This window comes from Rhinatrema bivittatum, chromosome 13 (genome assembly GCF_901001135.1).
Source record: "Rhinatrema bivittatum chromosome 13, aRhiBiv1.1, whole genome shotgun sequence".
NCBI classification, from domain to species: domain Eukaryota; kingdom Metazoa; phylum Chordata; class Amphibia; order Gymnophiona; family Rhinatrematidae; genus Rhinatrema; species Rhinatrema bivittatum.
The window spans coordinates 72,856,254-72,868,900 of NC_042627.1; the positions used below are offsets into that span (position 1 = coordinate 72,856,254).

The window sequence follows — 12,647 nt, forward strand, 5'->3', positions numbered from 1 at the left end:
CGAAAATTCCCATGCTAAAACAGCGTTAAGAAAAGAAAACCCAAGTGTTTGAAGGAAAATGATAAATAACATGAAGACACATTTCGCCACAGATTCAGATGCACGTTCAGCAATAAGTAGGATGCCAACACCAGACCACATGTAGCATGGGGAAACCTCAATCACCCCAAAAAAACCCCCAAATTAAATTCCTGCAGACAGCACCGAACCCCCCAAAGCAACAAAATCAAGGGCTTAAGGGCAATGAAAGAGCCCCCCCCCCACGGGAGAACAGGGGGGCAAGGAAGCCGGGGGCTGCGCTGCTTACCTTAGCGGCTGCATGAGCTCCTCCGGCCCGCCGGGGGCCAGGCTACTGCAGCGTCCCGCAGCAGAGCGCGCCCGCCCCGCCCATAGAATGCCGGAGCGCGAGGAGGGGGAGGCCTTCACCGGGACGCCATGCCCTGCCGGAGGGTGGTGGGTGAGTGGCAGGCTCGGAAGCGCGAGCGGCTTTGCAGGCGGGTCCGTCGAGTCTGAGAGAGAGAGAACCGCGGGAGTCAGTCTCCCCCCTCCCAATACGCTGGTGTGAAAAAATTAGTTAACATGCAAAAAAAAAAAAAGGGGGGGGGGGGGGAGAGGGCCAATACAGCTGCTGAGCGCAGCCGGAGAGACTCTCACACCTCTAGCAGAAGAGCAGCCACAGTAATTCAGAGACATCATGGGTCCAAGAGCAGAGGAAGCACCCCCCCACCCCCCTCGGACTGGGCGCAGAGATGGTCAGGAGGGAGGTCCCCAGTTCCACTTGTACGTTCAGCGCTGTCCCTTTCTGCAAAAAAAAAAAAAAAAGGCGATTTGCTGTCTGCGAATACAAAGCCTATAGCGATATCCCTTGCACATGATTTGTTGCAAATGGTTAACGTGCGCATAGTGCCTTTACAGAAATGTTGGACATCCATTGTGCCGCAGAGTAATCCGGATTTGCCCACAATTCACTATATGTGCTGGCTGTAAAATATATATATATTAAAGGGATTAAAAATAAACATTCATGTAACTTGAATGCACAGGTGTGCGTTGCTTTCCGCCGAATATAGCGCTCGGTGACACTGTTATTCTTAATAATAAAGCTTCGAGGCAAAAGACTAACCCCTTATAGTGCTTCACTTATTGTCTGGGTGTGCTGGACACGCACAAAAGAGCTACAACATTCAATTCCACCTGTAAACCAAGCGACTCCCGAAAAGCACATATTCGGGTTTGTCCGCCACTTATCCCCTCCTATTCACACCCCATGCGCGGTCATGCATTTAAGACACCCGCGTGGACTTGACGTGGAAGCGGGGACGCAGCCAGAGAGCTCCCTCTAAAACCTTCACGATTGCAAAAATTGACAAGGGAGCTTCTCAACCTAACAATTAAACCATTTCCAGACTAATCCCTGAAACGTCCTATAATGTAATTTTTTTTTTTTTAAACGGACAGAATTTACAAAGCATCAGAGCTCCAGGGGGAGACAGACACAGTAATGTAAGTAATCATTTGCACAGAGAGAATACTAAGCATTCACTTGTCCTTTCAGAATGCCTGTACAGAATCTCCCATGGTGATTTGACGTTTGTGGAGGAAAAGCCAACAATGCTGATAGCATCCTTCAATCGCTTGGTTAACCTGGATTTGGAAAAAAAAAAAAGCTGGCGTGGAACGATGTAAACGCGCATTGTATGCATTTGGTGCACGCTACTAAATATACATGCAAAGTTACACTATGGGAATCGAGAAAATACCGATGATGCTAGAAAGCCAGTAGGGAATGAAGATATATTTTAAAAGTAACTGTTGCCTTACATGACACAAGGTTTCATGGATTATCAGTTCTTTTTTTTTTTTTTTTACAAATTACTCTGACACTCATATACATATCAAGCCGTAGCAAAATACTCAGTCACATTGGCATGAGTGCATTGGATAAAATCTTTCATCTGACGTCAGACCTTTTTTTTCTAAATGTGAATAGAGGTTGATAATGGTAGAGAATGTTTCTGGGATAGGAGCTCACAGTTTGGTCTTTCTTCCTGTATACATCATCATCAAGGTTTCCAATATCCTTCCCAAAACCATGGGGATTATATTCAGACTTAAACTGAAAGAAGTGTCTGTTGGGTCTAACAAACGTTGCCAGCTGACTCCAGATTTTCAGGACAGGTTGATCCAGTCCTGGTTTTACCCCACTGCATGCTGGGATTTGTTCTGATTGCCCTATTGCATCCTCCAAGAAAAGCAAGACTATAAGTCCCTGCATGCAGGTGAGTAAAAGCAGGACTGGATCAACCTGTCCTGAAAATCTGGAACCAGTTGTCAACTTGACCTGTGAGTCAGCTGCATGCTCCAGTCCGTGTATCAGGTGGTGGATTGGAAGAGGCATGAATAATCTGGATTTAATCCATACCTGGTGGTCCAACCCTAGTTTTGAATAATCACCATATGTTACCATAATATTTCTAGACTGCCTTTCTAACAGGCCGATACAGTACAGTACAGTATCTCCCGCAAACTTTACTGTATCGGCCCGTAAGTTGGTATCTGAAGCAACAGAGTGATTAAAGTGACTTACCCAGAGTCACACAGAATGACAGTAGAAGAAGTGGGATCTGAAGACAGATAAATATTTTTTTCTGGCTCAAAATCCCTTCTGTAACCACTAGGCTGCTCCTGCTGTGCTTGCACTAACAGAAAGCAACTTGAACCAGGCTCACCATGGGTGCTCTAACGTTTTGTGAAAAGCTAAGGCTTTTTGAAGCAGCATGAATGAGTCTCAGGAAAAGTACACACTTCCACCAGCATATATAAAAGAAAAGCAAGGAAGAAGTTAGGTAAGTAATATTCTTAGGATCAAGCTGATCTCGTACAAAACACTGGACCGCCTGATACACGGACTGGACCATGCAGCTGACACACAGGTCAACTAGGGTTGCCAGCTGGCTCCAGATTTTCAGTGCAGGTTGATCCAGTCCTGCTTTTACTCACCTGCATGCAGGGACTTATATATTTTATTTATTTCTTTAAAACTTTTATATACCGAGGTTCAGGTAACAGAATGGCTTCAGACTCAATTTTTGTTTTTCCCTATTTTTTTAAATGTCTTTGTTTCATCTGTTTTAATTTAATAAAAATAAACAGCAAAGGATACACCCCCCCAAACAATAAAAAATGTGCACCCCCTAGGTTTTGCAGTTAGCCATGATCACTTTATTTAGCATTATGATCCTTGCTTGTTGCCTCTCTGTTCTATTGTGTGCTGTTCTCTTACACAGCTGGCACTTTGTAGGCAGGCAGGTGATTGGTCGGTAGCTTTTGGGTCGCCCTTCCGGGCTGTCTTTTCAACTGTATCAGTGCTAGAGACCTTCAGGGCTGGGGGCTTTTCCTAAGAGTTTGCAAACTCCTGCTACTTTTTTTTGGCCCTGCCATCATTTTGGTGATTATCCTTTTCATATTCCTCGGTCTGCTGGAAAACGCGCCATCATAAGTTAAAGAAAATCCTGTGCAGGAATTAGCAGGACACCTAGGCAGAAATTCAAGAGTTGAAAAATGTTCCATCCTTTTTATGTGCGCCTTGCCTTGATTGCCTCATCAGCTGCATAGCACATCAAGAAAAAAACACTTATTTCTGGGTTTTTGTTTTTTTTTTTTTTACAATTCTTCATTTCTCCTAGGATAGGATGTCTTCATGAAAACAGATGAAACAAACAGCAAAGATACACCCCCCCTATATAGTGACCATATAGTGCAATCTAGCTGGGGAAAAGGAAGGAGAAAGGGGATAGTCATGATTGGCATACAATCAAGAGAGGCATCCTCAGCCATCATTAGTTCATGAATGGAAAGGCGCAATAACACAGGAAAGGTACATTGCAAATTGGACAACTGCAAAATACACAACCATACTCATGCCCACACACTCCACACGCAAAATACACAACCATACTCATGCACACACATTCCACACGCTCTTCCTTGGACCAACACACATGATACTAAACACCCATCTTGTGGGATGTGCAGCAAGCGCCCTGGTGAACTTATGGGCACCATCAATAGCATTCTTCTGAGCCTGGGAATGGAGTTAACAGCCAGGGTAAGAAGAGATGCCCATTGTCCCCTACAACAACCCATCACTTGAGTTCCCATCTGCCACGCCACACTATATACCCTACGCAGCAGCCTCTCAAAGGCCAACAATGCTCATGTACTCATATGCCTTAACATATGGGCATCGTTGCAGAATCCAGTTAATGTGGCTACCACATCCATCCCTAGGCAAGTGGTGGTCACAGGTCACCTGTGTATGGGGTAATGTATGTGTGGGGATTTCAAAATGACCTTAGGAGACCCGCCCCAAACTGGGCCCTATGCGTTGCCCCTTTTTTCTGTGTGCAAAAAAAGTGCATGGTGTGGACAGGGCGAGTACATTTGCCCCCATTCCGGGACGGTGAAGATTTTCAGAAGGTGTTTGCCCATGGATAAACCCTTCTCTGAGGACAAGCAGAGTCCTCACAAGAGGGCGAGGTAATCAAAGAGACCCCTGTTCGGAGGCCTTAACTTTACAGCTTCTAGAGCGTTCAGCAGCTCCTCTGAGCATGGGCAGGATTGTCTCGCATTGTGGGCATCTTGGTCCAACTTGTCTGAGGAAAATATTTCTTTGCCTCCAGAAAACCTCCCTTCTGCATTTCTTCCATGCGGGACCCTCTGTTCAAAGGTTTTCTTCTCTTCACCTCCCTAGCTAAGTTTTTCAAACTTTTCTTTATTTGTCCACAGCTGCGTTGGAACCAATGGCAATGCATCAATCATTGTTTGGGTCATTTTTGTTTTTAAAAATCAAGTAGTTTGATTTGTCATCAGTTTTTTTGTTTTTTTTTTGTTCAGTGTTCACCAAACAGAAGAAGGCCAGGAGCTTCTCCATGTGCCCCAAGTGCAGCCATGTCAGGTCTGTAACATGTCTTGGGCATGACCATTATATTTTGGGATGCTCCTTGTGGAAAGATGACTTCTAGAAGGCAGCAAACCCAAATTAGAGCTCATGGAAAAATTCTTTGGATTAGATGAGTCAGAGCCATCTGCATCCATATGAGAGGCATCAACGTTGAAGGGCCTAGGGGTTGCACAAAAGAGAATATCTGAATCATGCTCGATGCCCCCTGTAGGACTGTGGCAACCACACTCCGAAACTATTGCAGGGGTTGTCTTCTGCCATCAACTCCACAGAAGAAATGCTGAAGTCGCTTGGATTGTGCCTGCATTGTGTAGACAAATGCCTTTATTTATTTAAAAGATTTACATTCCGTGATTTCTCAGCAGTGCTGTCCAATGCAGATCATAAAAATTATTGAAATAACAGTCTTGTCCCACCCAAAGCTGTCCTCAGAAACAGCTGGCGGGAAACTTGCGAAGAGACGTGGGCAAGAAAACACTGAACAATGGCCTTGGTCCTCAACCCCAACCGTTGTGTCCCCTGCCCAGGTCGATAGCAGGGATCAGTTTATCAATCCAGGTAGACCTTTATTTTCTGCCCACTCAGAGCTACCTGACCCAGTCAGTAGTAAGAAGCTTGGGGGCCAAGCGGGAACTTTATGGACCTTTCAGTAGCACGCGCTCTTCAGAGTCCCTGTGTGGACTCAGAGCTGGTACAGAAACCACTGATGGAATCTCCCATGTGTCAGAATTTCCTCTTCTGGGGCCTGTGCTTCTCTCTCCAGCTGCAGGCCGGAGTTTTGGTGTTTGCCTGGACGGAGACCCAGCAAATTCCAGGTCAAACCCAGAGGCTTCCTAGGTAGGGTTTTTAATTTATTCATTTGTACAGGTGGAGAAGGCCTGGGTAAGGAAACTTTCAGTTCATAGGACACTCGGGGCAAGGCTTATGGAACTGATCACTATGCACTTCGTGAAGGAGAAAACTCTCCGCAGCTCTCTTTCAGCTCTTTGTGAAAGAAAAATGCTCTGAGGCATGAAACGCCGAGCTGGAGAACCAGCAGTCCCCGCCGTTTGATGGTTTATTAGATCCTGTGTGGTTTTTCCCGGCCCGTGGCCTTGGCTGAGTGATTTTATAATGTCTTCTTGTATTGAGGCCGGTACCATCTTATTCTTGGACTTACACTTGTATCCTGCCTTATTTCCCATCTCCCTGCGTGGTGTTGGGTTGGATGTAACCGAGCAGGTCTTGTAAGCAGCGGGCTCTCCGCACTGCAGTCAGTCTGTTTTGAGGCCTGATTTTGAAATAGGGTTTGGGGCTTTTTTTTTTCTCGTTCTGTGGCCTATGGGGAAAAGCCTTCTACACATTTTCTTCTTGGTTTGTTGACCTACGGCTGTCCTGCAGAATCATTGGAAATGCTTAGGGGCGGTAGGCATGAGACAACATTTTTACCCCTCCATGGTCTGCGCGTCAAGCGAATGATAACAGTCGTTATTTTCTCTGATAGAAAGTTCAGCAGCTGCGAACATTGGCCTTCCCTTCCCTCCCTCCCCTCGGCGGGCCCAACATCAGAGCGTCTGCATGGATGGATGGTCGGAACCTGCCTGAAGGCAAAAGGGAGGTGCATGAGGCTGCAGTCTGCACGACGCAGGGTCGGGGAGAGCGGAAACTGCGGCCGCCAGGCACAGCGTGTAATGAGCATCCACAGCAAGCACATTTTATTGAAAAAAAAACCCCGTTAATATGGGAAATCTATTTTGTTGTCCATTTTCTTTGCTGCTCTCCCTTGTGGCAGCTGCAAATTCCAGTCTGTGTCTGGGGCTGTACAGATGGAGCTGCTTTACCCATCTTGCTGAACTGGGGCCAGAAGAAAAGGTTTCACCTACAACTCTCATTAGTAGGATTTGGCAAACTGATGTAAGCGTCATTAGTAAAGATGGGAGACTCTTTTTTTTTATTATTCACTTTTCGGTTAACGTTCAGTTTACTTCCTTGATGATCAATTACCAATGCTGCAAGCTTAGGTGTGAACCCCTTCTGCATCCCTTAAGAGCAGAGATGGAGGGAAATTCAGGGTCCCTCAATTGGGAGTTTGTTTGCACAATTCTGAAAGATCTCCTCTTGCCCAAGGATTTTATTTCCAGGAGCTTCAGGGAGTTAAAAAATAATCTATCAATATTGATAATCATAATTTTGAAAGGCAAATAAAACTGCACAGAACGCCTACGATTCCTTGCCTGCCCCCATTGGTCCAAGCTTGTGGCATCAGTTTCACGGAGGGACAGATGGACAAATAGCAAACCAAAATCACAGGCACCTGTTTATTTCACAAAAGGCGCTACCTGCGCACCCCACCTCCTCTGAGATCCTTGTCTTGGAGGCACAAGCAGAGTAGCAGGTAAACGCATCACAAGCCATGCAGGGAACTGTAAGCTGAACCCAACGCTTAGCCATGCAATAGCCGTGTGGGATATCACTATCCACTTTCGGTGGCAGTATTTCCCTTCCGCCGCGTCCAACAATACGGCAGGGCTGGCTGACATGCCTTTCCCTAGTCCGCAGTGTCCTCGAAAATAAAGTCTAAACTTTGTGCGGCCGATATGATCCTATTCCTGTCCTGAGAGCAATGGCTAACAGGTTTTCAAATGCAGTGCATCTGGAAGCAAGCTCTAGAACTTTTTTTTTTTCTCTCTGCAAAATTGCTCCCCTTATTGTGTGCAGTACATGCCGTGGCCTTTAAAAATAACAGTAACCCTGCCCCACAGGGACGGCAACTCTCGGACTGTGTGCAGAGGTATAAACTCTGCGGGGCGGACTTTACGCCCGTTTTTAAAGCGTTACACTTCAGACCCGCCCATAATTTTTTTTGTTCTCGTAAATTTACATGTGCCCTTTTTAAAAACAAAACGTATGCATGTATTATGGTAACCCTGCCCCTGCTCCTCCCCTATCCTCTCCGCAGGCCACAGGTGTACTTTTACCCATGGACAAGGTAAGAAGTTTCACCTGTGGAAATCTCGCACCGCCCATTAAGAACCGTTTCATACCTGTTGACTGCCCTGTGGTGTGGAACATGCAATACACAAAAACACTCACCCCAGATAATCCTGTCATACTAGTGCAATAGGAAACCAAATGAAAACTGGGTTCTTTTGGACTGACTATAAGTCTTTAACACTCTACATAATTTCAAACCATTAATTCACAAGCCCAAACTGAATTTGGACAGATTAATGCAGGACCAGACATGAGAGGTGCCTGAAACTGATTGGCTTTATTGATGACCTTGCTAACTTCACAAGCTCAGTATCGGGCCGATACAGTAAAGTGCGCTCAGGCCGACCGCACTGTTAGCCCCCGTTTGGACGCGCGTTTTCGACACGCTATTTTTACCCCTTATACAGTAAGGGGTAGTAGCGCTTGGAAAACGCGCGGCCAACTCCCCCGAAAAAGGTTGTGGTGGCCTTTGAACTTGAGGCCTGGCCAATTGGGGGGCCAGTGGCTTGTCCCTTAGGCCAGGTGTGGGCTCTGTGTGGAGCATTCCTGTGTGGAGCCTGCTGGAAAAAGGCAGGGATCCCATCTCCGAGGAACGGGGAATCAGAAAATTGTTCTTAGAAACGCTGAGGGAACGAGTGGAAGGAACCAGGACTGAGAAACCTGTAAAGTTCCAGAGGGAAGTAAGTGTGCTGTGTATGTCCTTAAAGTGAAGAGATCACGCATCCAGCTTACTAAACCCATGCCGTATGCATAGAGCTTGGTGCTGAGCTGGCAAAGGAGACGATTTGCATTCTCTTCCCTATCCAACCTGACAGTTTGCTGAGAGCAACCAGATTCCGCCTCGAGCTTTTGCAGTTGGCTGAGCTCTCTTTAAGTCTTAAGCTAAAAGGCACAAGCAGCAGGAAGCTGAGAAATAAGGAGAGTGAGTGAGAGAAAAGCAAAGTGGCTGTAGCTGTGTCTGTGTTTAACCTGCAGCGACTGAACTTTTTTTTTTTTTGGCACAGGTCTAAAAAAGCTCATTCTTGCCTTGTTTTAGGGAGGGAGGAATACATTAATGGAGGGTTAAAGTTTTCTGGCAGAGCTAGGAGTTTTGCTCTATGAATTTCCTTGTGGTGCTGAGCCTTTGGGGATTAACCATTGCAGGGGTGAATCCAGACCCCGGCTCTGAAGCCTGCGGGCCAGGTGAACACCCTTAACAAGTCTTTCCGCATTAGCACTGCGCCATGCCTTGGTGCTTGGCCTGTCTCTTCATTCCTATCCCAAGACATGGGCAGGTAATCTTGTTCCTGAAGAGAGGCTGAGTTCACAAAGCTTGTTGACCAGTAAGCAGTATCGTGATAGAGGGAGCCAATCATCCTTGGCTAGCTGAAACCCTACAACCACAAATTGCGTAACAAACGATGCAAATACATAATGTACACTTGCAGTGTCAGCAGCTAGAGGGAGCAAATGATGCCTTATGGCTATTACAGCAAGAACCTACCATGGCCCTAGCCTATCACTGCTGGAGCATTTTGATGGCAAAAAAAGACGCCATTAAGGATTCATCAATCAATGTACTTTGCATTTCATGATATACCTTGAATATTTCAATGAGGACCACATTAAAGTAAACTGGAGGTGATAAGCTGCTCATCAGCAATGCCTTAATCAGGCCAATTCAGTTGCTGGAGCATATGCTGGCAAATTGAGCTGTGTTTCTGCATGACTTTTCCCAAATGTTCAAAAACCCAGCACTGGATGCCTACAGCTGAGAGGGCCCTTCAGCATCTGAGACGAGGAATGGGCTTGGCAAGCACCCATGTCACTAATATAAGAACATAAGAACATGCCATACTGGGTCAGACCAAGGGTCCATCAAGCCCAGCATCTTGTTTCCAATCCAGGAAACTTGCCAGGTTCTTATGGCCAATCCAGGCCATAAGAACCTGGCAAGTACCCAAACACTAAGTCTATCCCCATGTTACCGTTGCTAGTAATAGCAGTGGCTATTTTCTAAGTCAACTTAATAGCAGGTAATGGACTTCTCCTCCAAGAACTTATCCAATCCTTTTTTAAACACAGCTACACTAACTGCACTAACCACATCCTCTGGCAACAAATTCCAGAGTTTAATTGTGCGTTGAGTGAAAAAGAACTTTCTCAGATTAGTTTTAAATGTGCCACTTGCTAACTTCATGGAGTGCCCCCTAGTCTTTCTATTATCCGAAAGAGTAAATAACTGATTCACGTCTACCCGTTCTAGACCTCTCATGATTTTAAATACCTCTATCATATCCCCCCTCAGCTGTCTCTTCTCCAAGCTGAAAAGTCCTAACCTCTTTAGTCTTTCCTCATAGGGGAGCTGTTCCATTCCTCTCCCAGTGGCACCAATTACATATAGGACTAAAGGTTAATATCCCGTATGCTGCCTTGGAGCAACAAGATCACCTAGAAGGAAAGCATCACCTTGGTGTAGCAGGAAGTGATTCTGTAGCTAGGACCTGCTTTCCAGGTGATACATTATACTCTCACACTGAGGATGGGTCTCCAAGGGCTTGTGTTCAGGAAGAAAGGTTTAGGATGGCCATCATAGTTGGTGATTTGATCATTAAGAATGTAGACAGCTGGATGGCTGGTGGACTTGAGATCGCTTGGTAACATGCCTGCTTGGTGCAAAGGTGGTGGACCTTGCACATCACCTAGATAGGATTTTAGACAGTGCTGGAGAGGAGCTGGCTGTCCTGGTACATGACATAGGATGGTGTAGGTGAGAGGGTCTAGAATCCAAATTTAGGCTTTTAGATAGAAAGTTGAAATCCAGATTCCTCCATTTTCAGACATGCTCCCTGTTCCATGTGCAGGTCCCCAGAGGCAGGCATGGATGAGACAATAGCAGGGTTAGGGCTTCCATTAGGCAAACTAGGGGGTTGTCTAGAGCGCCACACCTTGGGGAGGGGGGGGGGGGGTGACAAAATCGTGGGAGAAGGCTGGCGGCCACCAGCAGATCTCATCCTACTGGCAGCTGAAGAGCACAGGAGCTACTGTTTTAGGGGTGGCGGGAGTGGAAGACTGATGGTTTCCTAGGTCGCCTAATACCCTTGCATCAGCCTTGGTGATGGGGCAAGGAAGAGAGGCTTAGATTTGTTAGGAACTGGGGAACTTTGTTGAGAGAAGAGAGCCTATTCCAAAAGGATGGGCTGTACCTTAACCAAAGTGGAAGCAGGCTACTGGCACCACCATTTAAAAAGGAGATAGAGCAGTTTTTAAAACAGAACATGGGGGAAAGCCGACAGTCACATGGTTCAAGGGTGGTATCTTTGAAAGATAACAAACCAATGAAAACAAGAGTAGACCAAGTGCCTTTAAGTAAAGAGCAGATTGCATTAAAATATTCCAAAATATCCCATTCAACTGCAAGGAAGTTTGTATATACAAACAAATAAACAGACCATGAAGTGTCTGCATTCAAACTGCAGAAGTCTAAAAAGTAAATGGGAGAGTTAGCATGTATAGCACTGAATGAAGAAGGAGACATAATTGGCATCTCAGAGACCTGGAGGAAGGAGGATAACCAATGGGACAGTGTTATACTGGGGTACAAATTATATCGCAATGATAGGGTGGATCAAATGTGGGGGGAGGGGGGTTACTCTATGTTAGGGACGGCATAAAGACAACAGGATAAGGATCCTGTAGGAGGCAATATGTACTGTGGACTCTGTATGGATTGAAATTCCATGTGCAGTGGGGAAGAGAATAGGCAGCAATGGGGGTATCCTACCGTCCACCTGGCCGGAATGAACAGACGGACGACGGAATGCTAACAGACATTAGGGAAGGTAACAAATTTGGCAGCATGGTAATAATGGGAGATTTTAATTACCTCAGTATTGACTGGGTAAATGCCAGATCAGGACATGCTAGGGGGGCAACGTTTCTAGATGAAATAACTGCTCCATGGTCCAGGAACTGACAAAGGGGGGAGCTATGTTAGACCTAATTCTTAGTGCAGCCAGGGTTTGGTGCAAGAGATGGTGGGGTCTCGTGGAAACAGTGATCATAATGCGATCAAATTTGACTTAACTGGAGGGAGGACATTAAGGAAAGCCTTTCTAAAGATCAAAAGCACAGAGCACATAGAAAGAAATGGTTTAATGGAACACAGCCAGCATGGATTTACCCAAGGGAAGTCTTGCCTAACAAATCTGCTTCATTTTTTTGAAGGGGTTAATAAACATGTGGATAAAGGGGAGCCGGTAGATGGGGTGTATTTGGATTTTCAGAAGGTGTTCGACAAAGTCCCTCATGAGAGGCTTCTAAGAAAACTAAAAAGTCATGGGATAGGAGGCGATGTCCTTTCGTAGATTACAAACGGCTTAAAAGGAAAGAGAGAGAAGGATTAAATGTTCAGTTTTCACAGTGGAAAAAGGTAAACAGTGGAGTGCCTCAGGGATCTGTACTTGGACCGGTGCTTTTTAATATATTTATAAATGATCTGGAAAGGGGTATGACGAGTGAGGTGATCAAAATTATTCAGAGTAGTTAAATCACAAGCGGATTGTGATAAATTGTAAGTCTGGAAGACTGGGCATCCAAATGGTAAATGAAATATAAGTGGACAAGTATAAGGTGATGTATATAGAGAAAAATAACCCTTGTTGTAGTTACACGATGTTAGGTTCCATTTTAGGAGTTACCACCCAGGAAAAAGATCTAGGTGTCATAGTGG

The 12,647-nt window shown here is 45.7% G+C and overlaps 1 protein-coding gene and 1 long non-coding RNA gene across 2 annotated transcripts in view; one reads left to right on the top strand and one right to left on the bottom strand.

The window, feature by feature from the left end:
• The window catches only part of RGMA (repulsive guidance molecule BMP co-receptor a), a 35,111-nt gene extending 34,380 nt beyond the window's left edge, over positions 1-731 (bottom strand). Inside the window, exons 1-2 of the mRNA XM_029574979.1 lie at positions 657-731; positions 308-509 (exon numbers count right to left, since the gene is read on the bottom strand). Of these exons, the coding sequence (XP_029430839.1) occupies positions 308-509; positions 657-696 (242 nt within the window). The 5' untranslated portion in view covers positions 697-731. The remainder of the gene's footprint in view (positions 1-307; positions 510-656) is intronic.
• Positions 393-1,703, top strand: LOC115074959. The gene is made up of 2 exons (XR_003852388.1): positions 393-457; positions 1,556-1,703. It is a non-coding gene; the product is annotated as an uncharacterized LOC115074959 (long non-coding RNA).
• Positions 1,704-12,647: the final 10,944 nt, after the last annotated feature.